At 37.6% G+C, this 25,104-nt stretch overlaps 1 protein-coding gene across 22 annotated transcripts in view; it reads right to left on the bottom strand.

Annotated features, from left to right (window-relative positions):
• Nucleotides 1–25,104, bottom strand: part of ANKS1B (ankyrin repeat and sterile alpha motif domain containing 1B) — a 1,216,905-nt gene that overhangs the window by 1,016,989 nt on the left and 174,812 nt on the right. For 21 of the 22 annotated variants that reach the window (XM_051846555.2, XM_051846554.2, XM_051846553.2 and 18 more), the window contains exons 3-6: nucleotides 23,915–24,071; nucleotides 16,327–16,623; nucleotides 2,115–2,190; nucleotides 103–204 (exon numbers count right to left, since the gene is read on the bottom strand). In XM_051846555.2, coding sequence (XP_051702515.1) covers nucleotides 103–204; nucleotides 2,115–2,190; nucleotides 16,327–16,623; nucleotides 23,915–24,071 — 632 coding nt within the window. Of the gene's footprint in view, nucleotides 1–102; nucleotides 205–2,114; nucleotides 2,191–2,467; nucleotides 2,554–16,326; nucleotides 16,624–23,914; nucleotides 24,072–25,104 lie in introns of those variants that run through there. The other variant, XM_070052747.1, reaches the window with a different exon arrangement.

Consider the following 25,104-nt stretch of genomic DNA (forward strand, 5'->3'; position numbering starts at 1 on the left):
AAATCTAATTCAGCACCCCCTCCACCAAAAAAAAAAAACTATGACAGTTTTAATTTAGTCTTGACTTTAGGGCACAGATGTCCATCATTCAATACAATTTACCTTGTAAGAGTGTTGCAATCTGAAGAGACTTCTGAGATGGATGTTCCTTCAGAATGTCTAAGACTGTTCTACCTAAGCTATCCTTTATGTTGGCATCAATTCCTGAAAAAAGAAAAACCATATGTATACCAGTGATGTTTCCTCAGAAGATACTGTCATATATTACTGCTCTCATCTCAAACATATATAGACCAGGCACTGAATGCGGCCTTAAAATTTGAAGTTACACATACACACACACACACACACACACAGAGATTTCAGATGGAAGGTGAGAACCTACTGCTACCAAAGATTAAGAACATTTATGGTTATCAGACCCAATCATTAAAATTGCTTTTCATGACTATAGTTAACTAAATACTACACTATTAAACTGAAAAATATTATTGACTTAGTGTGAATTTTTTAAAGGCTTATTTAGTTATATAAAAGTTGGAGTTAGAGAGAGCCAGGGGAGAGGGGCTCCATCTGCTGGTTTACTCTCCAGATGGCCACAACAGCCAGGACTGGGCCAGGCTGAAGCCAAGAGCTTCATCTGGGTCTCCCACAATGGTGACAGGGGCAGAAACACTTGGGCCATATTCTGCTGGTTTTCCCAGGACATTAGCAGGGAGCCGCATCAGAAGTGGGGCAGCTGGGACCTGAACCGGTGCCCATATAGGATGCTGGCATCACAAGTGGTGGCTTTACCCACTGTGCCACAATGCTGGCCCCTAGAATGTGAATTTCTAAAGTATAATGGTTATGTGATTTAGATATCCAGAATACTATGGTAAAAATATTTAAAAGATAATGATTGCAAACCATGGCAGTAATGTTATAGACTTAGAATATTTCAATTCAAAAAAACTGAAAAGCACAATTAGTTTCAACAACTGTCCAATTATTATTGTTCTAAATACTAAGTCAAATATTCTCCGATATTTATTTTTGCAAGAGTATATTCAATATTTGCCACACTCACCATCTACCTGCTGATTAAAGTCTCTAAAGTGTCCAACCAAAATACCTTTTTTATTATTTTAGCTCTGAAAATATTTATTGTACTAAGGAACTTACTAAAATGTGGCTAATACTTTCACTGCCTGAAAAAAGTTATGAACTTTCTAAACATCTAACTCAAAACAAAGCCAGTTTATAGAATCCAGTTCAAAATGTTAGTTAATCACAAGATTTGTAAATAATTTCTTATATTTGTGAAGGGATGTGTGGCCAGCACATACTTAATTGCTTGCATCAAATCACTTATTATATAGAACTGGATTGCCTGTCAAAGTTAAATATACATGACATTTTAACTTTGCACAATGACGACATGAGAGACTGTCAATAATTTTTGTTTTAGAGGAAAATAAACAGACCATAACCCATACAAAGAGTGAAATCAATTACTTATAATATACATTTTCATCCATGTCTTTCATCCTAAGAAAAACCTGACCCTAGTTCCAATTTTATTTCCTTTCAATAAGAATATACAAATGAAGGCAAATAAGCTGACTTCATTGTTTCTTCAAAGCATTTCCTCTAAAAGGTTCTCTTTAAAATAAATCATGGTAGCCAATAAACAATAGCAGAAATTTCTGTCTACCATAGTTCACAATATAAAAACTTAAGCAATCTAGGGAAAATATTATGTTCTTTAATAAACCAAGCAATTGTCAAAACTTCTCAGGAATCACTTCCTTCCTCCTCTTTGTAGAAGGCAGAGATCTCCTTTTCTTTTTGGTAGTTTCTCTAGTATGTTTAAATGCTATTTAAATATAAAAAATCAGTCATTTTCAAGAACTTTTTATAAGAACATCTACTGAATAAAGTAAAGTACACCTTTATATCAATTTTATCTAAACATTGAATTTCAATTCTAATGGCATGAATACATGCCTGCAATTTGGAGACAAGATGAGAAGGGTGATTTGTGAAGAAAACTGTGTCATTTTCTTTTGTCTATTTCTGGTATAGAAACAATATTTGGCAGGATAAACTTTATGAATAATCACGACAGTTACCTGTTTCTAACAAAACTCGTACAACATCCACTTTTCCAAACAATGCTGCTTCATGGAGTGCACTCCCTTTTTCTGTCTAGAACAAAATAAAAATAAAGCACAGTTGCATTTATAATGTTGACAGGTTAAGAAACTGTCATTTTATGCACTCATACATATTTTCTATCATTACAGCACTCCCTAAAAGAATGGTAGTATGAAGTAAAGAGATTTTAGGAAAATATCCAAAGACTTGGGTCTATAAAACACCTCTGCCTCTGAGTAGCCATTTGACCCTGTTATGTAAAGTGAGCCACACACCTTCTCTTAGCCTGGGTTGTCCTCAAGTATAAAATAAGTGTAGTGATGCCTACCTGACAAGGCTTTCGTGAGTGTCCAACAAGTTCACTCAATCAGCATGCGTTTATTAAACACCAATTATATGTCAAGTAGTTGAGGGATGTTCTGAGGTATGGAAATATCACCCTGGTCCTCGTATATTCACATTCTAATTGAGGAGACAGATGAATAAATAAATATTTATGATAAATGAAATCTACGCTATTTAATGTGGTTTACAAAACCCAAATGATCTTCTCCCTGCTTTCCTCTTCAACCCCCTCTCCTGCCCGCCACAATTTTTCTCTCTGGCCTCACATCCTATTCTCTGGGAATACTGAATTATTTCATATTAATGCCTTTCTCTTCTTCTCTAGGGGTCTCAAAGGCTGGTCCATCTGCCTGGCAGCATCTAACCCCTCGCTCTTTTGACTTCGCAATCACCTATTCTACAAGTCCACAATCTTCAGAATGAATCGCAATCACCTGGACAGCATGTGGGGAAAAGAAAAAAAAAAAAAAAACACATTTCTGGGCCTATCCTCAAAGCTTCTGACACAGTAGTCTAAGATGAGGTCCAATAATTTCCATTTATAACAAGTTCCTACATGATGCTAAGGGTTTAAAGAGTAATTCAAGAACTACTGACCTATAGTCTACATCAAATCTGAGCTTAATATAATTTCATTAAGTAGGACATCTGTGGTCCCTGCAATCTAGCTTTTCTTATGTGTTCCATATCAATCTATATTTTCATCACCAACACACTCACAATACCTCATTACGTTTTCAGGCAATTGTTTATTTCCCTTCATAAACTAAGTTAAGTGGAAATGGAGACTAGATCCACTTTTTCACCATTTTAGCTCCAATATCTAGCAAAGTACTTTGAAAATGTGGATGCTTAGAAATATTTTGAAGGTAAAATGTAGAGACAGGAGGAAAACAGGATGGAAAAGAAGGAATACTTGTAAATAGTATAAGTATCGGGATGCAGTGCAGGCAAGATCGGTTCTGCCTTGAGGAAGATTTCAAAGTGGACTCTTTCTGAGCTAAATGATTTTTGTTTGCATTATTTTCTTAACAACCTAACAAATAACAAATAGGACTTGAGAATGTGTGTATGTGTGTATGTGTGTGTGTAAAAAATTTTAAAAAATCTATTGTGTAACTAACTAACCTATGATAGTTTATGAGTGCATTGTTAGGAGGTCTGAGGTATACTGAATATCAATGTGGTCTGAAAGAATCTTCAAGAAGACTTGTCAGACACAGAAATACAAACGTCAGATGTTCTCTGTGAAAGGTTAAAAAGTGTCAAATCCAAATGTAGAATATTAATTCCTGGAAACTGGGAAGGAATGGTGGAGAGGAGTAGAGAGAGGGCAATTGGATAGTAAGTACCAGTCAGATGGAAACAATAAGTTCTGGTGCTGTAAGTTCACAATAGCCTGTAATTTATTTTATGAGTGGCTGGAAGGGAGAGCTCAAAGGCTCCACATATGGGGCACTGATGGGGACTACTCTGATTTGATCAGTATACATTTTATATTTGTAAACGTACTGGAGTGTCTCACTTGTATCCCACGGATATGGGCCATTATTACACATTAACCTAAATTTTAAGTTTAAGGAAATGAAAAAATAGTAAAAATAAAAATATGAATGAAATACATAAGAAATATGATGTGACTGGCATTCTATGCATAGATACTAATAAAAATGGAAATAAAAATAACTTCTAATATATAGCAATGAGTTGAAGAAAAGGAAAATATGGAAACTTACTAAGTTCTTTAAAAAATACTTCAATAAGAACAGGAATTCTGTTCACTCCTTTAATACTATCCCTTGAAATAAGTGAATTCATCTCATTCTGTAGTTTTTAACCAATTTTCTTATTACTATTTTGATTCCCTTCTACTTTTCACAAAATTTTAGGTTTGTCATTAGAAAAACCCTTTTTGGAGTAGTATACCTAAAATGCTGACAATAAACAAAATATTATTTTAAATACAGGCTTTAAGGGAAAAAGTAAAGTGATTCCTCAGAACCTGGGTGAGGCTTGGGGCTAGGGAGGGGGATGAGAACAAGTTTGAAACCAAAGGGTTAGAACTGAACAGATATTTGTTCTAGGGACTCTGCCAACCTATGGGAGACCAGATCTTGTCTGTACCCAGTCGCTAAGGCTGACAGTGGGAGGGGATCAAGAGACAAAGTCTGAGGTCCAAGCAAGGTGGAGGCTACATCAATGATACCCAAAAAACTCTAAAACCTCTTAAGAAAATCATCTTTGATAAAAAATTGAAGCAATAATATGTTTCATAAAAGGAGAAAGTAGGAATGTGTACCTAGGTCTTAATTCTGAGTAGAGCAAAAAATAAATAAATAAACCTCAGAGTGGTCATCTGAAGTAGCAGTTAAGGCACCACTTGGGATGATCACACCCAGGAAAGCAACAGGTGATGGCTGGAGTACTTGGGTCTAAATGCCACTCAATTGGGAGATCCAGATTGAGTTCCTGGCTCCTTCCTTCTTTTGGTCCAGCCTCAGCTATTTTGAGCATTTGGGGAGTGAGCCATCACACAGAAGGTCCCTCTCTCTCTCTAATTAAAAAAAAGGAAATAAATAAACAAATCTCCCTTAAGGATTCCTAAACGTAACTTCTACACTTACCTCAAAATCTGGGACAAAGATTATACAATTTAAGTTACTTCCTATCCTGAGCCAAATGGTAGAATAAAGTGATTCTGAATTTGTAGCACCAGAGACAGACATACATGTTTATAAGAAGATATAAAACTTCTTTTAAAAATACTTCAAAAAGATTTATTTATTTGAAAGTCAGAGTGAGAGGGATATATATACATACATATTTACATACACACACACACACACACATATATATATATATATATATATAGAGAGAGAGAGAGAGAGAGAGAGAATGAGAGAGGAGGTGACCTTCCATCTGCTGGTTCACTCCTCAAATGTGCGCAAAAGCCAGATCTGGGCCTGGCTGAAGCCAGGAGCCAGGAACTCCATCCAAGTTCCATGTGGGTGGCAGGGACCTAAGTACTTGAGCCACGCTTCACTACCTTCCCAGGTGCATTAGCAGGGAGCTGAACTAGAGGAAGGGCAGCCGGGAATAGGACTAGCACTCAAACATGGAATGCCAGAATTGCTGGCAGTAATTTAACCCACTACACCAATAAGCTAGCCCCTGAAAAAAAATACACTTTAAATTCAGGCCTTTATTAGCAATAAAGTATTTTTAAAATGTAAAACCCACAAAACCTTCACATATTGGAATGATCAGCAATAGCATATAAAATATATAAACATAAAGTCAGAAAGTACTAGAAGACATAAAACAAAAGAACAAGACTATCAAAATTGACCAGATAAGAAAATGAAACAAATAATGCTTTTAGAAATTGAAAATACATTTAAAGTAAATGGGTCTAGGCCGGCGCCGAAGCTAACTATGCTAATCCTCCGCCTGCGGCACCGGCATCCTGGGTTCTAGTCCCGGTCGGGGTGCCGGATTCTGTCCTGGTTGCTCCTCTTCCAGTTCAGCTCTCTGCTGTGGCCCGGGGGGGTTGGGGGGGGGGCAGTGGAGGATGGCTCAAGTGCTTGGTCTCCCTGCACCCACATGGGAGACCAAGAGAAAGCACCTGGCTCCTGGCTTCGGATCGGTGCAGCAATGGCCATAGCAGCCATCTGGGTGGTGAACCAACAGAGGGAAGACCTTTCTGTCTCTCTCTCTCTCACTGTCTAACTCTGCCTATCAAAAAAAAAAAAAAAAAAAAAAAAAAAAAAAAAAAAAACAGTAAATGGGTCTAATAACATAAGATACAACTAAAGAAAAAGGTATTGAATTGTAAGCACATAATGTAGTACAAAGAAACAAGAGACGCAAAATGTGAGAAACAGATAGAAGATTCAACCTATCTTACCAAAGTTCTAGAGGAGATGGCAGAGAAGTAATATTCAAAAGTTAGGAACTTTCCAGAACTGATTAAATCACTAAGTCCAGGAATATTAGGCAAGATAAAAAAAATATTCTGGACATATCACATTGAAACTAAAAAACACCTAATATACTAAAAAATCCCATGTGAAAAGTCTAAAAATAAATAATTCAATCAGAGGATTCTTTAAAAGAATGGCAAAAGAATGTATAATACCTTTGTGTGTCAAAAGGTAATAACTGTCAGTCTAGCATTTTCTATCCACCCTAAATTATCTTCTAAGAATGAGAGTGAAATAAGAAACTTTCAAACAGATTAGAAATAAATGGCTACTACAGACCCTTCCTAAAAGAACTTACTTGTTATTTAATTCAGAGAAAAAATCTCAGATGCAAGAACTAATAAGAGGTTAACATACAATAAAGAAGACTTTAAAAGTATCTTGTTATCCTATAAAAGTGTATGACAAGTATTATCGTTAATATTGCTGGTAAGAAAGCAATTAGAAAATTATTTTTAACACATCTGTGATGCTAATATTTTAAAATTATACACATATATATCCTTTATGATATTCTAAGATAAAAATGTTAGGTTAAATAAAAATAGTGTTTTGGGTTTTTTAAAATTTATTCATTCATTTTTATCTATTCAAAAGGCAAGCAAAGACTGGACCAGGCTAAAGCCAGAAGCTAGACAGGCAGCTGAGGTAAGACTCGATCCCAGGTACTACTATATGGAATGCAGTTGTCCCAAAGGGCAGCTCACCCACTACACAACAATGCCTGCCCCAAGAACTAGTGTTTCTATACATTTGACAACAGGACACAGAATCTCTGAATAAAAAAGTATGCTCCCTATGTCTTTCTGCTTCCTAGCTCATCATGTGATCACCCTTCAAGTGTGTTCTGCCTTGTCACTCTCCAACCTCACCAGATGGCTTAAACTGATAGGGGCCACCCAATCATCAACTGTGATCCTCCAAAAACTATAAAACAATATAAACCTCCTTCCTTCTTAAGAGTCTCCTCTAAGGTATCTTAGTTGTAGTGACAAAAAGCTACCTAACACAGGTTAGTAGAGAAACTATTTACTGCTATCGCTGTGTTGTTGCAATGTGGAATTTCAAGAAGTCAAGTCTATAGTCTTTTCTTTTTCAAAATATAGGTTAATTTTGTAATAATTTCATTCCTTTCATCAGAGATAAGAAAAACTAAAGAACATTTTATCAAAGTATAAAGTCAGGTTTTTTTTTTTAAATCACATACCTGGAGATTAGCACCCCCTACACTGAGTCTGCATCTAATATCCTTATTCAAATAAGCCCTATTCTGTATATCTCAGCACTCTGTCCTAGATCTACAACCAGACCTTGAAAAATTGTATTCTCATTAAATATTTATTCCAACACAATCAATGAGCAAGCTAGAATATATACAAGGAAATAAAACTCAAGTAAGTAAACCTAAATCCCCCTAACCCCTCTGAGATTTTGGGTCTGCTTATCCTATGGATCAAATTTCTCCATTTTATTTGAATTAATCATCTAAACCAAACATAATTTCTAAAATCAACATTCAGTTGACAGTATAGTAACATTTCAAGATTTACCCAAGCAACCAGATATAAAGTGTACACACGTCTGGACACTTTTGATAGTAGGGTGGGGCAGAGGGCTCTGAAAACAGTGATGAAAATAGCTAAGGGATAAGAATTATAATGATATGTAAAGGTGCTTCAAAATGTACATGGAGGGCAGACATGACATTCATGCACTGTTTTTTTAAATATGCATTTTCCATTAACTTTTTATAAACTTCTCATATTTGTGGATTTCTAAAACATCTTGTACCAAAATGAACTTATCTTTGAATTCCATTTTCCATTAACTTTATATGGAAACAAATGTACTATGCCTGAACAAGTTGGGGGACAGTAGTTCTGGATACTACATTAGCTACATGATATCTACATTATGTTCAACTATGAGTACTAACTTTTTACAAGAGCCATTGATAGATCAGAATGTATCCAGAGAAGAGGATCCCGAAGAATAAAGACCTAGAAAAGCATTATGTGAAGAACAGGTGAAGGTGGTAAGAATGTTAAACTGAGAAAAATGGCACATGAGAAATATGATGTCAACAAATAATTCGAAAAGTCCTCTCCTACTGGATGAGGAACTTCAAGCCTTTGTTTTATGTATCCTCTCTTCTCTCATTTCTGTCTCAAAAGAAGCACCCTTTCTCCTCTTTGATGCTAGTCTCCTACATGAGCTCTTTGTTCTATCACTTTCTGCTGCTTCAATTTTGCTCATCGGGTATCTTCATCATTTCCTTTATATCGTCAACTTCAGTTTCTTCGTTGGATGGTTATACTTTCCATCAACATACACACGTTTGAACTACCCAGCAAATAAAAACAAGCCTAGAAAGTTCCTAAGAACTTGCTATCACTTTAACCTGCTATTCCATATCTCACTTTTCTTTCCTCCACACTTTATAAGAGTCATTTTCCCTCCTGCAGATAGCCCAGCTCTAGCTGATATGGTCCTTTGGAGAGTGAACCAGTGGATGTTAGATCTCTTTCATTCACTTGTTTGCTCTCTCTGTAACTCTTTCAAATAAATAAATAATACATCTTAAAAAAAAAAAAAAAAGAATACAGCTAGACAGTTCATTTAAAGCACCAGAAAGGAAAGCAGATACATGCACATTTGATACCATCTTGCAAAGAAAATAACCAAACTCTGTTTTAGTCCTAGTTAAAATCAACCAGATATTCTTACAGGCAGATGCAAGTCACAACTGAGTGGATGAAGCATTCTCGTCGTGAACTCCCATTCATAAGAAACCATGAGCTTCAGCCCAGCTGAAGTCAAGTTAAAGATTCTGTGTAGACGCAGCCGCCATGTTCTTGATTTCATTTCTCCTTTCGGAAAGAATGCCAAAACCCTCTCATTATAATTCTCCCCTCCCAGCTGAATATGGAACACATGAAACAAACATGATGACTTAGTGTGTCTGTGTCCTGCTTCCATTTGAATGTAAATAACCCTTCCTAGAATTTCCCCCAAACTTAATGAATATGTATGACTTCTGTAAAAGTGAACCCTACAAAACTTACAACTCTGCTTTACTCAGAGAGCCTGTGTGTGGTCACAAATCAACCCAAATAAATTCCTTTCTGTTCACAGCTCAAACTACTTTCTACATGTTTCCATTAGTGTATACATCAGATAAGAGCCCTCACATTTTCTGCTGGATTACACATAGGCAAACGTGGTGATGAAAATTTGTGATTGTTTCTATTTCCTCAGCTGAATAAAAGCAAAGCCATGATCAGAAAATGACAATAGAAAAGGAAGTGAGGAAGTTGTGAAATTATCATTGAGGAAGTCACAGAGAAAACTGTTAAAATACAATGTATCTGTTCACATACAAACCTTAATTCTCCTGCTACTGTAAGATTTTCAAAGCAAAATTTTGCTCGTAACAGTTTATCAAAAATTATTTTATTTGGAAGGCTGAGAGAGACAGAGGCAGAGAGAGTTTTCATCCAGCGGTTTACTCCAAAATGTCCACAATAGCCAGGGCAGGGCCAGGATAAGCCAGGAGCTGGGAACTCAATCAAGGCCTCCTACAAGGGTGACAGGGACTCAACTATTTGAGCCTTCATGCACTGACTCCCAGGATGTGCATTAGCTAGAAGATGGAAGAATGAGCAGAGCCAGGACTCACCCAGGCATTTTAATATGGCATGCAGGCATTCTAAGTGGCGATTTAATTACTGGACCAAAAGACCTACCCCAATAGTTTGCTTCTTAATGGTTCCTTCCATGGTAACTTGTACTCTTTATTACCAATATAATGCAATTTAAATTTCATTTTTAATCCATATAAACTCTGGTTATCTTTTTTTTTTTTAATTTCTTTGACAGGTAGAGTTAGACAGTGAGAGAGAGAGAGACAGAGAGAAACGTCTTCCTTCCACTGGTTCACTCCCCAAATGGCTGCCACGGCCAGTGCTGCGCCGATCCAAAGCCAGGAGCCAGGTGCTTCTTCTTGGTCTCCCATGCGGGTGCAGGGGCCCAAGTACCTGGGCCATCCTCCACTGCCTTCCCAGGCCACAGCAGAGAGCTGGACTGGAAGAGGAGCAACCGGGACTAGAACCGGAACCCATATGGGATGCCGGTGCCGCGGGCGGAGGATTAACCAAGTGAGCCATGGTGCCGGCCCCCCTAATTATCTTAATGTCATGCTACTGTTTTAATTCTTCAAGATTTAATGAAAGAAATTAATAAAAACCAGTTAAGGTGACAGTTTAAAAAAGAACCAAAACAAATTACTTCAAAATAATGATTAAAATACATAAAAATAATAGCTAATTTCAAAAAGATTGGCAATTTAATTTGTATTAAGATACTACTGGTTTAGTCCTGGCTTCTCCACTTCCAACCCAGCTCCCTGCTAATGTACCTGGGAAAGCAGCTGAAGATACACTTGTGCTAATGTACTCAGGTCCCTGCCACCCACGAAGGAGGCCAAGCCAGGCTCCTGGCCTCAGCCTCGCCCGGCCTCAGCCTCGCCCAGCCTCAGCCATTGTGGCCAACTGGGGAGTGAACCAGTGAATGGAAGATCTCTACCCCTATCTCTCCCTCTCTATATACGTAATTTTGCCTTTCAAATAAATAAATGAATCTTTTTTTCAAAAAAAAAATATAGTTTTGGAGCTAGCATTGTAGCAAAGCAGATCAAACCACAGCCTGTGACTCCAGCATCCCATATGGATGCTGCTTCATGTCCCAGTTGCTCTACTTCCGATTCACTTCCATGGTAACGTACCTGAGAAAGCAGCAGCAGATGACTGAAGCATTTGGGCCCCTGCCACCCAAGTAAGAGACCCCAAGGAAGCTCCTGGATCCTGACTCCTGGCTTTGGCCTGGCCCAGCCCTGGCCATGTGGCCAGGGGGAATAAACCAGCCAATGGAAGATTTCTCTGTTTCTCCTTCTGTCTATGTAACTTTATCTTTCAAATAAATAAATAAATCTTTAAAACTAAAAATATACCTTTTAATTACCTTTATATGATGAATTCCCTTTAGTAAGCCTTTTTTTAAAAGATTTATTTTTATGTGAAAGAGTTAAAGAAAGAGAGGAAGAGAGAGAGATCGATATTCTATCTGCTGATCACTCCACAAATGGCCACAATGGCCAGAGCTGGGCTGGACCAAAGCCAGGAGCTTCATCTGTATCCTCCATGTGAGTGGGAAGGAACCAACTACTTTGGCCACTCCCCACTGCTTTCCCAGGCACATCAGCAGGGAGTTGGATCAGAAGTGGAGCAGCTTGGACTCGAACCAGCACTGGAATAGTATAGTGGCATCACAGGCAGCAGGTTAACCTGGTGCACCATAATGCTGGCCCCAGCAAGAAATTATTTAAGATTAAAGGGTTGATAAGTAAATGAAATATTAAATTAGTCCAAACAGGAATTATTTTGTTTACTAGTTTAAATAAGCATTACAGTTTTTAAAATTGGTTAGAGAAATGAAGCAGAAAACAAAACTTTAGAAGTACTAATAACACTAAAAATGCACGCCATTATAAGGAAAAGATCCTCCAAAGCCATCTACACATTTTAAAGCTTTATTCATGATAACATGAATGTAATTAAAGTCTAAAAGTGTATTACTATAATTTACTGAATGGGATTACTTTTAATACTGCTAATTCCCAGCTGTTTAACTAAAGCAATTTAATGAATATTAAACCCAGTGAAACAGTTTAAGGTTACTGGCTGGTACTGTTTACTCTTAGCCTGTGAGAATACCAACACACACCTACTTGAGATTTTAAAAAAAAAAATTCCAGTGAATCTGATGGAAAAAACAAAGTGACAGTTAAAGTGAGTGATAAAACTAAATATTCACTCCCAAAAAAGCAATAAAACCAAAAATATATTTTCTGTGAACAAAGTAACAATAACAAAAGCAAAACATCAGTTGATGATTTTTGTTCTTCTGATGAAGATTCATCTCATCAGATATAATTTAGAAACTTATTGTGAACAATAGTTGTACCTGGAACTTTTCATATAGTTTGTGGCCATAAAAACAAAGGATAGAGACACAAAACATTGGCCGTCCTACTCAGGCACCAGCCCTGAAGCTTCTGATAAGATGTGCACCATGATCTGAACATACTATGTCCCTCTCTCCAGATACATGAGTAACAAACCCAAATACTGGCAAGGCCAAGTACAAAAATCTAAAGGAATGACAATGGCAATGATAAAAGATGTTAGAAACATGTTGGGATCTTTGAAAGTAAATACCCTAGCAGAAAGCACTCAAATTCAGTATTTGAAAACATTGTTTATCAAAATAATGTATATTTGTGACTAAATTACCCCAAGAATTCAAAGTTGTATTGAATTTTTGACATTCTCTTTATTGTCATTTCCATCAATTTCTTCCCATGTTCTTCCTCCCAAAAGCTATGATTTCTGGGCTAGCACTGTGACATAAGGAGTAAAGCCACTGCATATAATGCCAGCATCCCATACAGGTACTGGTTTGTGTACCGACTGCTCTACTTCCTATCCAGCTTCTGCTAATGGCCTGGGAAAAGCAGCTGAAAATGGCCCAAGTGCTTTGGCCCCAACTACCCACATGGAAGACCTGGAAGAAACCCCTGGCTCCTGGCTCCTGGCTCCGGACTGGCCCAGCCTCAGCTGTTGCTACCATTTGGGGAGTGAACCAGCAGATGGAAGAAATTTCTGTCTCTCCCTCTCTCTGTAACTCTTTCAAATAAATATTTTAAAAAATCTATAATTTTGTCACCTATATCTCTACAGCTCTTTGTTTTAGCATGTAATATGTGTCATGTATGGGAGTTATTCTTGCAAAAATTTTTATCTCCTCCACTAAATTTGGGGCGGTGATCTTTTTTTATTTTTGAATCCTCCAAAAGGACAAAATGTAGTATTTTATACAAAAAACATGTGCCACACACATTTATAAAACTGAATCAAAACTCATCCTTTTCTGGTTATGTCATGTAGCACAAAACATGAAAGATGTTGGCCATGAATACCAAGTGACTTACTGATCTCAGTCATAGTGAGAGTTCTTGATATAAATCAGTATGTGCTGAGAGCTGGCACTTGACACAGCAGTTATGTTGCCCAGTTAGCATGCCCACACCCCATACAGAAGTACTGAGGTTCAAGTCCCAGCTCCACTCCCAACTCCAGCTTCCAGTTATTGTGCACCATGGGAGGCAGAAGGTGATGACGATTCACCTGCCACCCATATGGGATATGCAGTATGAGTTCCTGGCTCCCAGCTTCAGCTAAGCCAAGCCCCAGCCATTGTGAGCATTTGAGGAGTGAATTAGCAGATGGAAATGCACTCACTCTCTCTCTGTCCTCTGGTTCTCTGCCTTTCAAATAAATAAAATAAATGAAAAATTATTTTTAAAAAGTCAGTCTATGAAATCGCATTTAGAAATATTCCAGAAATGTTACAGTGTGGTAAATTCAGATTAGAGAAATTCAACATTTAGGCAATAAACATCTACTTCATCATTGAACAGTGTTTAAAATACTATGAGACTCTACAATATTAAATATATATCTACCTAGTTTCAGTACCCCCTTGGGGGAAAGACTTTTTTACCTTAAGATGAGGTTTAGGAAAAACTCATGTTTATTTGCCAGGCTGTTGAAATTGAATAAACAAGAAATTGAGAAAATATATTACAAATATCTAAACAACCAAAAATGAAGGAAAAGTTCAAAAGAAAAAAAAAGCCCTCTTTAAACCTCTTTAAACCTGAGATCAGAAAGCCTAAGATTTTTAAAACTGGGTAAAGAAAACCTTTTAGACATAGGATTCAACAGTTTCTAGGAAAATTAAACCTGTAGTAGAACACTAATATCAGCTGGATTATGTAAACTGTTTGCTAAATTGGCCATGTTTACTCCTTCTAGGTATTCACACCACTTTCATAATTCGGCTCCACTTCTAATCCAGAGGTAGCCTGTTTCCCCATCCCCTTGAATTTGGGTTGTCGTTGTGACCTGCTTTGGTCAGGTGAACATGGCAAAAGTGATGGTCAGCTTGTTGCAAGGCTTGATCTCAAGAAGCCTTGTACAATTCCATTCTGTCTTAGAACTACACTGCTGCCATGTGAACAAGCCCAAGTCAACCTGCTGGATCATGACAGACCTGTGGCATTCTCATCCATCACCCAAACAATATGTGACTTAAAACAGGCCCCACATACGTGAGAGAACTCAACCAAGACCAGAAGAACTATCCCGAGCTTAAAATGCCAATTCCAGAATTATAAATGGCTATTGCATTGTTATTTGTTACATTTTTCAAATTATTTATTTATTTGAAAAACAGAAATTTCCTATCTGCTAGTTCACTCTTCAAATGGCCACCAACAAGCAGGTTTGGGCCAGGCCAAAGCCAGGAGCAAGGAACTCCAACCAGGTCTCTCAGTGGGTGGCAGGAGCCCAACTACTTGGGCCATTTTCTGCCTTCTCAGGTGCACTGGCAAGAACGTGGTAATAGCATAGCACTAGCCAGCACCGCAGCTCACTTGGCTACTCCTCGGCCTGCGGCACCAGCACCCCAGGTTCCAGACCCAGTTGGGGCGCCGGATTCTGTCCCGGTTGCTCCTCTTCCAGTCCAGCTCTCTGCTGTGGCCCAGGAAGGCAGTGGAGGATGGCCCAATTCCTTGGGCCCTGAACCCGCAAGGGAGACCAGGAGGAAGCACCTGGCTCCTGGCTTTGGATCGGCGCAGCACGCCCACCATAGAGGCCATTTTGGGGGTGAACCAATGGAAAAAGGAAGACCTTTCTCTCTGTCTTTCTAACTCTGCTTGTCAAAAAAAAAAAAAAAAAAAAATAGCATAGCACCCTGGACTCAAACTGGCACTCCCATAGCAGATGCTGGCATAACAAGCTGAACCCTCTGCGCTGCAACACTGGGCCCTGGCTCAGATATTTCATTATGTAGCAAAGCTCATACTCAGAGGAGATCACAGTATGAGAGGAACAAGGAAGTTATCTGGAAGACAAGAATGCTGCCATTAAATTGGGAGCCAACACATAGTCACAAAAGGAGAAGAGGGTAGGGGCATGAACTAATCCTGGAGTTGGGCTAACATAAGATTAGATAATAAAGGTAGGTTGTCCTTTCATTGTGAAGGAATAAAATCTATCCAACTGCTACCTTCCTTCAAAGCTCAACTCAAGTAACAATTTTTTAACAATTTTTTTTTCTGATTGTCCTTCGTCATGGTGATCTTTCCTTCATTAGTTATGCATAGACAATAAATTATATTGGAAAGAGGCCTGGACTTTAATCAGTAAATCTAAATTCATATGCTGGTTTTTATCAGCTATGTGTCCTTGGGCAAGCTTCTTAAGTCTTTGAATGTGATTCCTGAACTTTTAACTGGAACTTAATGGCTCTGAATCTCACAGGATAGCTGTTGAGAATTAAATTCCGAATGTGTAAACATGCTAAACCTTAAGTCCATACTCAAAACATTCAAGGGAATTTTAATTTCATTCATTCAACTTGATTAAATTCCCAGTGTATGTCAGGCTCCGTGCAAGAAACTAGGATAAAGGAAATCACTATTAATGTTACTATATACAACTACTATCCACTAACATTTTTTTCCTGAGTATAGAGCTGAAATTAGAATAAGGTTAAAAATTAGTCCTTACAGCTCTTCATCTTTCTCTGAAGCATACAGGATAGTACCTTTAGCAGTGACAAAAATATCTGTGGACAATCTGTTTAAAATGTGGTCAATTTTCTACATTTAACTTCTATATCTCAAAGCAAAAGCAGGAGGATCACCGCCTTTAAGCACAGCTGAAAGAAGACTCACTTGACAGCTCACATCCATTCCTGCCTCCAACAGCACCTGTACCACTGCTTTGTGACCATTGCGTGCAGCGAGGTGAAGCGGCGTATGCTTTCGAGTGTTGCAGCTCATTAAGTTTGGGTGTGCGCTGATGATCATTTTGACCACTCTGAGCCGTCCATAGAGTGCTGCCAGGTCCAAAGGGGTTTCAAGCTTGCTGTTCCTGATCGTAGGGTCAGTGAGCTCCTCCAGGAGAACCGCAACTACTTCTGAGTGTCCATATTGGGCTGCACAGTGCAGGGCCGTTTCATTTTCATTGTTCTGTGTAAGAAAAAAAGATATAAAAGGCACATTTTCAAAAATCGGGTTATCAGAATAGACACAATTTAAAGCTGAGATGCCCTGAAAATGTCATTTTAAGATTTATCTATTTTTAATAATTATGCCTAATTGAATTTTATATTTGATGAAAGTATTTATCATTCATTGCATCAAAATCACATCTTGTATTTTTCATTTTAATGAGGCAAATCAAAATTTTCCCTGAATCACATTTTCCAAATTCCAAGAATGATAAATGATTTAGCCTTGTTAATCAGTGGTCTTGCTGGGTCCAGATGGCCAGTGGTATCTGTGCTGTGTGTCACTTTCTCTGTGTCAATGGTTTATGAAAGAGATAAAGAACAATTACAGCACACTTTTAAAAGACTGGCTTTCTTAAAGGCAATTAAGATGTTAAATTCTTAAAAAAAGAAAGATTTACAGAAAGATTTACAGAAAAGTTTCCCAAATAAAGTGTCATTTTATTTTCCATGTAAGTATAAATCATTGTAGTTTTTGCAGAGAATGAAAATTTTCTGGCCCTAAGATATAACAGCATCTTCATGAGATAGAATTATGGGTTGGCTGGCGCCGCGGCTCACTAGGCTAATCCTCCGCCTTGCGGCACTGGCACACCGGGTTCTAGTCCCAGTCGGGGCGCCGGATTCTGTCCCGGTTGCCCCTTTTCCAGGCCAGCTCTCTGCTGTGGCCAGGGAGTGCAGTGGAGGATGGCCCGAGTGCTTCGGCCCTGCACCCGCATGGGAGACCAGGATAAGTACCTGGCTCCTGCTGTTGAATCAGCACGGTGCACCAGCGGCCATTGGAGGGTGAACCAACGGCAAAAGGAAGACCTTTCTCTCTGTCTCTCTCTCTCTCACTGTCCACTCTGCCTGTCAAAAAAAAAAAAAAAGAATTATGGGTTAAGAGCTGGACCTAGAGCACTTCCCAGAAAAATTATCCAACAATAGTATCATAGTACTACATGTGCAGCTGTAACTATTTCACAGTTGAAAATTAACAATATTTTCCTGTACATTTAATAAGATTAAAAAAAACTGCTAAGAATAGAGAAAACTGAAACCAGTTGCCAGGCATATTGTCCTTTCAAACCACTTGGGCAGATGGGATAGAAAGATGGGATCTGAGTATGTCTAGAGGTATAAGGGTCAGTTAGCAGGAATGTGAAGAAGAAATTTTTAACAACAAACATTCAATGATCCTAAAGAAGGGTTTGAGGGTAAGGAGAAGCTACCATCATCAGCTACTACTATGCACCAGAAACAATTGCATTTCATATATATCACTCATGTTCTCATTTGAGATAGATACTGTTATCACCATCATTCCCATCTGAAAAGATAAAGAAACTGAAGCATTGAGAAGTTCAACAACTGCTCTTCAGTTACACAGCAATTAGTGGTAGAGCCAGGATTTGAACTCAAGAACAGACTCAAAGTCAATGTTCTTAACCATCACACATATCACCTACACTGCTTGCTATTCTTTCTTCCTTGTGATGTTCTATATATTTTAAAGTTCCCTTTCTTTGTATGTTCATCTTTTCTTCCCTCAATTTACTTTCTCTTACTATTTTTTTATTTCTAAGTGTCTAAAAATTTTAAATAGTTTCATTTATCTCATAAAAATTGTACATTATTGGTATTCTTGCCCCCATTTCTTAGAAGAGGACAATAAAATACAAAAAGGTTAAAATATAAGCCCGGACAGAATCAGGATCTTTGGAAATCTATCAAAAATCCCAAACCCATGCTCTTTCTACTATACTACATTGCCTGCTGTGTGCTGCTATGTTGTTAAAGGAGAAATAATGTTCTGGAAGCAAAATGTCTAGAGAGTTTGCCCAGAAAAACACCAAGTTACACAAGGAAGTAGCTGCTTAGACAGTTCTGACCAAAACAAAAAGGGATAGAAAGTTCAAATCCCCCAAATCTTCATATTCCAGAACGTAACTCAGGCTTGCTCTGGATGACAGAACAATGCAGATAAATTAAGACTCGAGAGGGAAGACTTGAAAACATAAAAAGGGTCAAGAAGAAAAGCACTCAGAAAAAGCTTCCTACAGCTGTTACAAATAGGTATCAGATGAAGGCACTGGAAGGTCAAATACAGAATAAAACTCTATTCCTCAGAGGCAGTCAATGAAATGTTTCATGATCTGACAGAGAACCCAATCGAAGGCATGGTTTCTTCCATCATTTGTGGGTTTGAATTCTTAGACTAGGTTTGAATGTGTTACCATAATCTACTTTCTGACAGAGACTGACTACATATAGGTTCAGGCTCCCTGATTTTCTTAACTGGCTAAGACTTATACACCAGATAAGAAAGTCAATTCTACTACTTCGTAACATGAAAAAATGACAGAGAAATATGTCTCCTGATGAACCAAAATTTTCCCTTGGTCTGCAAGAGATTAAATGTAATTCTTCAAAATGCAGCCCTTCTTTGTTAAAGGAGAAAGCCCAATTATGAAATAATGATTCCTCAAAGACCTATCTACTTTTCTATGGCCTGTAGCCAAGGAAATCATAAAAGTAAAATTGAAAAATTTTTGAATAACATCAATTAGCAGTGGTCAGATCTCAAGAGAAATATTTCAACAATTCAAGACATACTCAAGAGAAAATGTTCACAGAATCTAGCCATAACAACACACACTTGGATTGTCACATCAGTGGGGACCACAGTGTGGTACTTTTATAAAGGCATGATTGTATACTTGTATCCACACATACACTATTGGTCTAAAAAACATCAAATTTTACATAGGTTGTGATAAAGCACTGATTAAGCATTGCAATAATATCTATCTTAATATCTTAAGAATATTCTTAAAACGTTTTGAATTCTCTCTCTGCCTCTTAAATAAAAAAATACATTTTAAGTATATGAAAGGAAAAGAAAGGGGTGTGTGTGTTTGGCAGTTAAGATTACAGGTGGGATGCCTGCATCCTATATCAGAGTGCCTGGGTTCAAGTCCCAGCTCCACTCCCAATTCCAGCTTTCTACTAATACACACCGTGGGAGGCGGCAGATTTTGGCTCAAGCAGTTGAGTGCCAGCCACCCATGTGGGAGACCCAGATTGAGTTCCTGGCTCCTGGATTTGGCCTGGCCCAGCTCAAGGCCATTGCAGACATCTGAAGAGGAAACCAGTATTTGTGAGTGCTCTCTCTCTCTGCCTCTCAAACATATTGTTTTAATACATATTTTTAAAATGAATTCCTGGCATATTTTAACCAAATGAATGTTCTCAGAATAATTAAGAATCTACCAGATCACAAGCTGCAGAATCTAACTGGCTTACAGAAGCTATTTACCAAAAGATCTTGCTTCGGAGTGAAACATCTAACATGAGTTGAGTTTGAATTTTGGGGAAGGGTAATGTATTTTTGAGATAAGGTTCCTCTGGTCTTTGCTCCAATGCTAAAATTTTTTAAAAGAGCAAGAGAATATTAATGTAAAGACAAATAGAAATGTAAAACACAGCATCAGAAGAAATAACTAATAAATTAGTTGACAAAAGATAGGAAGGTTGTGGCAATCATAAAACCTATTTCAAGGTAGAATATTTTACTTTACAAAATTACATCACCTTAAATTGATCATTTTAGAACCATATAAGACTTGCAAACAAGATGTTCAAGTGCTAATGTGCCACTGATTAGCAACAGTAAATCGCTTGATCTCTCTGAACTTATCTGCACAAAGAGAATATTACTTTGCCTATAAAGATTACAGTATAGTTTACAAATCAAAAGAGCTAACATTTAGGAAAACATTTTATAAACCTTAAATATTAAACACAGAGATGTTTTTAAAGAAAGCTGTCCCACATATGTACAGTTTTGCTTTCTGCAGTTTCAACCCAGGTCAATCATAGTCCGAAAATATTAAGTGGAAAATTCCAGAAATAAACATTCATAAATTTCAAATTGTGTGCCATATTAAGTAGCATTGTGAAATCTCTCACCATCCCACTTGGATCCACCCAGAATGTGAATCATCTTTGTCCAGCATATTCACTCTGTGTTAACTGCTCATCTACTCATTTAGTAGCCACCGTGGTTAATAGATCTGCTGTCACAGTATAGCAGTGTTTGTGTTCAAATAACCCTTATTTTACTGAAAAATGGCCACAAAGGGCAGAAGTAGGGATGCAGATATGGCACCAGCATATAAAGCATGAAAAGATGGAGTGGATTTAGTGGCAGAGCAGGTTAAATACCTGCTTGGGACACCAGCAACCCCACATCAGAGAGCAGGTTCAAGGCCAAGCTGCTCTGCGTTGGATCCGGTTTCCTACTCCTGCATTCTTGGAGGCAGCAGATGATGGTCTAAGTGTTTGCACCCAGCCATACATGGGGAGACCAGGATGGAGCTCCTGGCTTCTGGCTTCAGCCTAGCTTAGCCCCGGCTTTTGCAGGCATTTGGAGAGTGAACCAGCAGATAAAATGTGTGTGTGTGTGTGTGTGTGTGTGTGTTTTCTTCTTTCTCCCCCCACCCCCTTCCTGTCATTCTGTCTTTAAAATAAATAAATAATTAAGTAAGTAAGTAAGTAAGTGGAAGGAAGGAAAGGAAAGATGGAAGTGAAGGAGAAAGGAAGGAAGGAAGGGATGGAGGGAGGGGCCTGTAGAAATCCGAATGATGCCCTGATTACGGTGGGTGATTTCAACACATACCTGTATATAACTGTATATATGGATTAAGAGTTTAGGCTTTGAATTAGAAAAACCTATGTTCAAATAAGTTTGCATCTGGTATCACAGGCAAGTTACTTATTCTCTCCAAGGCTGATTTCTCATATACAAATTAGGAATGACAGTGAATACTGTCAGGCTGCTATAGGGCTTACTAAGATAATGTAGGTGAAGTATACTTGTATAATACATAGTATGCAGTAAATAGTCCACACGTCATTGGATTTAAGATGACAACCAATGTATTGTTGCAGACTGTGGAGCCACAGCGAAATGAATCAATTCTCGGTTTTAGTCACCCAGTAACATGTGGCCACTGACAGGTTATTTAAGTTCACTGAGGCTGACTTCTCATTTACAAATTGGGAATGATATTATCATTTCAAGGGATTACTGGGGAAATTCATTAAATAATATTGCACATGTGAAAGTGTGGCTTATCTTAAGTCTCAATGAATATTACGTGCCATTTTCATTCCTTCCCTCTATTGTTTGAATCCAGAAACATTTAAAGTTAGGTATAATATTTCTGTCCCATTCAAAATGGGGGGAAAAAGGCGGCTAAAATCAAAAGTCCAGAAACTTTTATGACACAGGGTATGGAATGCAAGAACTATGTCAGCACTAAAGGAATGCATGCCTAACAAAGAAACAAAAACAATGAAAAGCATGGTTTTAAAAGCTCAAGAAATTTCAACTTGTTGCCAATAGAAATTGTACCACAAAGAAGCATAAGTTAAAAAAAAAAATGTAGAGTTCCAATCTTCTTAAAAAGACTTTTTTTCTTTTTTGCAATTTAATTGATTTGTTCAACATCACTGAAAACATTTGTTGCTCTTTAAAACACAGTGTTAGGGGCCAATGCTGTGGCATAATATGTTAATCCTCCGCTTGTGGCACCGGCATCCCATATGGGTGCAAGTTCTAGTCCAGGCTGCTCCCCTTCCAGTCCAGCTCTCAGTTATGGCCTGGGAAAGCAGTGGAGGATGGCCCAAGTGCTTGGGCCCCTGCACCCACATGGGAAACCTGGAAAAAGCTCCTGGTACTTGGCTTAGAATTGGCGCAGCTACAGCTGTTGCAGCCATTTGAGGAGTGAACCAGTGAAAGAAAGACCTTTCTCTCTGTCTTCCTCTCACTATCTGTAACCTACCTCTCAAATAAATAAATAAAATCTTTTAAAAAATGTAGTGTTACAATTATATGTCATGCAAAATTTCCAACTTCCAAATATACATGAATACTATATGCATTTTTCTTATTTTCATGTCATTTAAAAAATACTTTCCTTTGAAAAACTAACTTCCACTTATTTAACCTTGGTTTGCTTTTCCCTTTTATTCAGGTTTGCTTTGCAACAGTCAGTTTTAAGAATAACCACCAGATGGCCCATCCCACAAATGATATAACTTCTGGTTTCTGAGATCATTCTCACAAATTTCCTTTTAGCATGATACCATCACACAGATAGACATAGCTGTCATTTTTTGAAAGACTGAATATATCCTCATTTAAATATTCTGCATTCTGTAACATGTAAACAGAAATTTTTATTGTGATATTGATACTTTTGCAATTAATGTTTCCTCTAATTAGTCCTTTAGACAACTAAATTTTAAAATAAATTTTATTTTTCTTTATTCTGCTGTTTACAGATAGTGTTAGTTTTTATTCTTTAGTCTGAATTTTAGACAAAGCTCTGCAGTCTGTATCTATTTGAACAATATGCTAATTGTACTTTATTAGATGTGTTTGCTTAGAGTAACCTACTTGCATTGATATTGGACAACTGCCAATCTGCAGCTTAATGCCACGGTTGTAATTCAATTGTTAGACTGCATGCTGGTTTTCAAATATAGTTTTACAAAATGAGAACAGTAGGGGGCATGCAGAGCTCAAGATGTTTGTTATCACACTGTATTAGGAAACCATATTTTACCTTCTAGAATCTGTGGTCTTATTTGTTTGGCACACTTACTCATTTTTAACTATGTGTACTACGGAATACAAATATGACATCCTTACAAAAACTTTGACTTTATCTGTCAGTATCATACTGCTGCTGTTTTTAATTTATTCCTATGTCTACTTAAAAGAAATTTTTTAATATGTGACTAGCAACGGCATACTTCATATTTTGCATTTTGATTCACAAAAGCATACTGAACTGTGAATGTACTAAACAGTAATGTTTTATGTAAATGATAGTTTATCATCATTTTTGCACTTAAAATTTTATTGAGAATATGACCTAATTCTCATTACAAATGTGAATTCTGTTCTCTCTTTAAATATTCAACAGCTATAAAATGGATGATTATATAAGGCAGGCAAAAACAGAACCACTTCCTTTATGTGGGAGCTTCTTGTTAACAAAATATCTTTACAAATGCCCAATTTAGTGCCTGCACATCGTATCCAAATGCCACAGAATTTTTCAATTTCTCCTTTAGAAAATTCAGTGGTGCAAAGGTTTAGGGCAGGGTAAAGATAAAAATAACCAACTGATCAATGTGGCTTTGCCTTTGCAAGACTGTAGAAATACTGCAGCATGAACAAACATTGGACAAGTGACCTGTTCATTGACTCTGGAATGTGACGGTCCATGATGGATAAGAATCTTCACAATTTCCACATCTCCTTTCCAGGCGGCCAGATGAATAGGAAAATAACCTTTGTTGTCTGCTACATTGGCTGATGCTTCATATTGTAGTAGTTTGAGAACTATGTCCCTAAGAAAGAAATAAAAAACAGGAAAATACAACAGAAAGAAAATATGCTGAACAACACAGGTTTTATTATACAGATAATTATAAGTATACTAGATACTGACAGACAATTTAGAGTAATCATTCAAAGTACTAAAACATAAAATTGGGTTTAGAAGTTTCCTACCCAATATTTGCTTATTTTACTTACCTAGAAAACCACCAGCAATACCAACAACAAAAACACACATATACACACTGCACAAGCACACACACAGACCACTGACCAACCAATGAAGTTGCTTTATAGAAACCATTTGGACAAAAAATATATTTTAGTAACTGAATGAGTAGTTAAATAAATAAAGAGAATATTTCTCCCCATTTTTAAAAAGAGGTATTTTTCCAGTTATCTTTCATCTGATTTATCTTGAAAAAAATGATGAGATCACAAATTCCCTGTTTACAGAAAAAGTTACCATAATACCAAAGATATTTAGGGAGTCTATACATCGTTCCTAGAGTAAACTGGAATGAGATATTGAAGATGCATATAAAACAAAAGACAGCACATTAAGTAAGAGACTCCAACAAGTTGTCTGTAATAATACTCCAGGGTTTTGCTGTGTTTTTTGGTTTTTAAAGATTTATTTATTTATTTGAGAGTCAGAGTTACACAGAGGGAGAATGAGAGGCAGAGAGAGAGGTCTTCCATCCACTGGTTCACTCCCCAATTGGCCGCAATGGCCGGAGCTGAGCCCATCCGAAGCCAGGGGCCAGGACCATTTTCTGGGTCTCCCATGCTGATGCAGAGGCCCAAAGACTTGGACCATCTTCTACTGCTTTCCCAGACCACAGCAGAGAGCTGGATGGTATGTGGAGCAGCCAGGATTCTCAAATGGGCACCCATATGAGATGCCGGCACTGCAGGCGACAGCTTTACTTGCTATGCCACACCATCGGACCCTACTCCAGGGTTTAAACAAAAAAAGAGTTTAATAAACTCCTGAGCCATTGTACATAACACATTTTCAATGTGTGTTGTTCATACTCCTGT

The sequence above is a fragment of the Oryctolagus cuniculus genome, chromosome 11, assembly GCF_964237555.1.
Source record: "Oryctolagus cuniculus chromosome 11, mOryCun1.1, whole genome shotgun sequence".
In the NCBI taxonomy this organism is placed as follows: Eukaryota; Metazoa; Chordata; class Mammalia; order Lagomorpha; family Leporidae; genus Oryctolagus; species Oryctolagus cuniculus.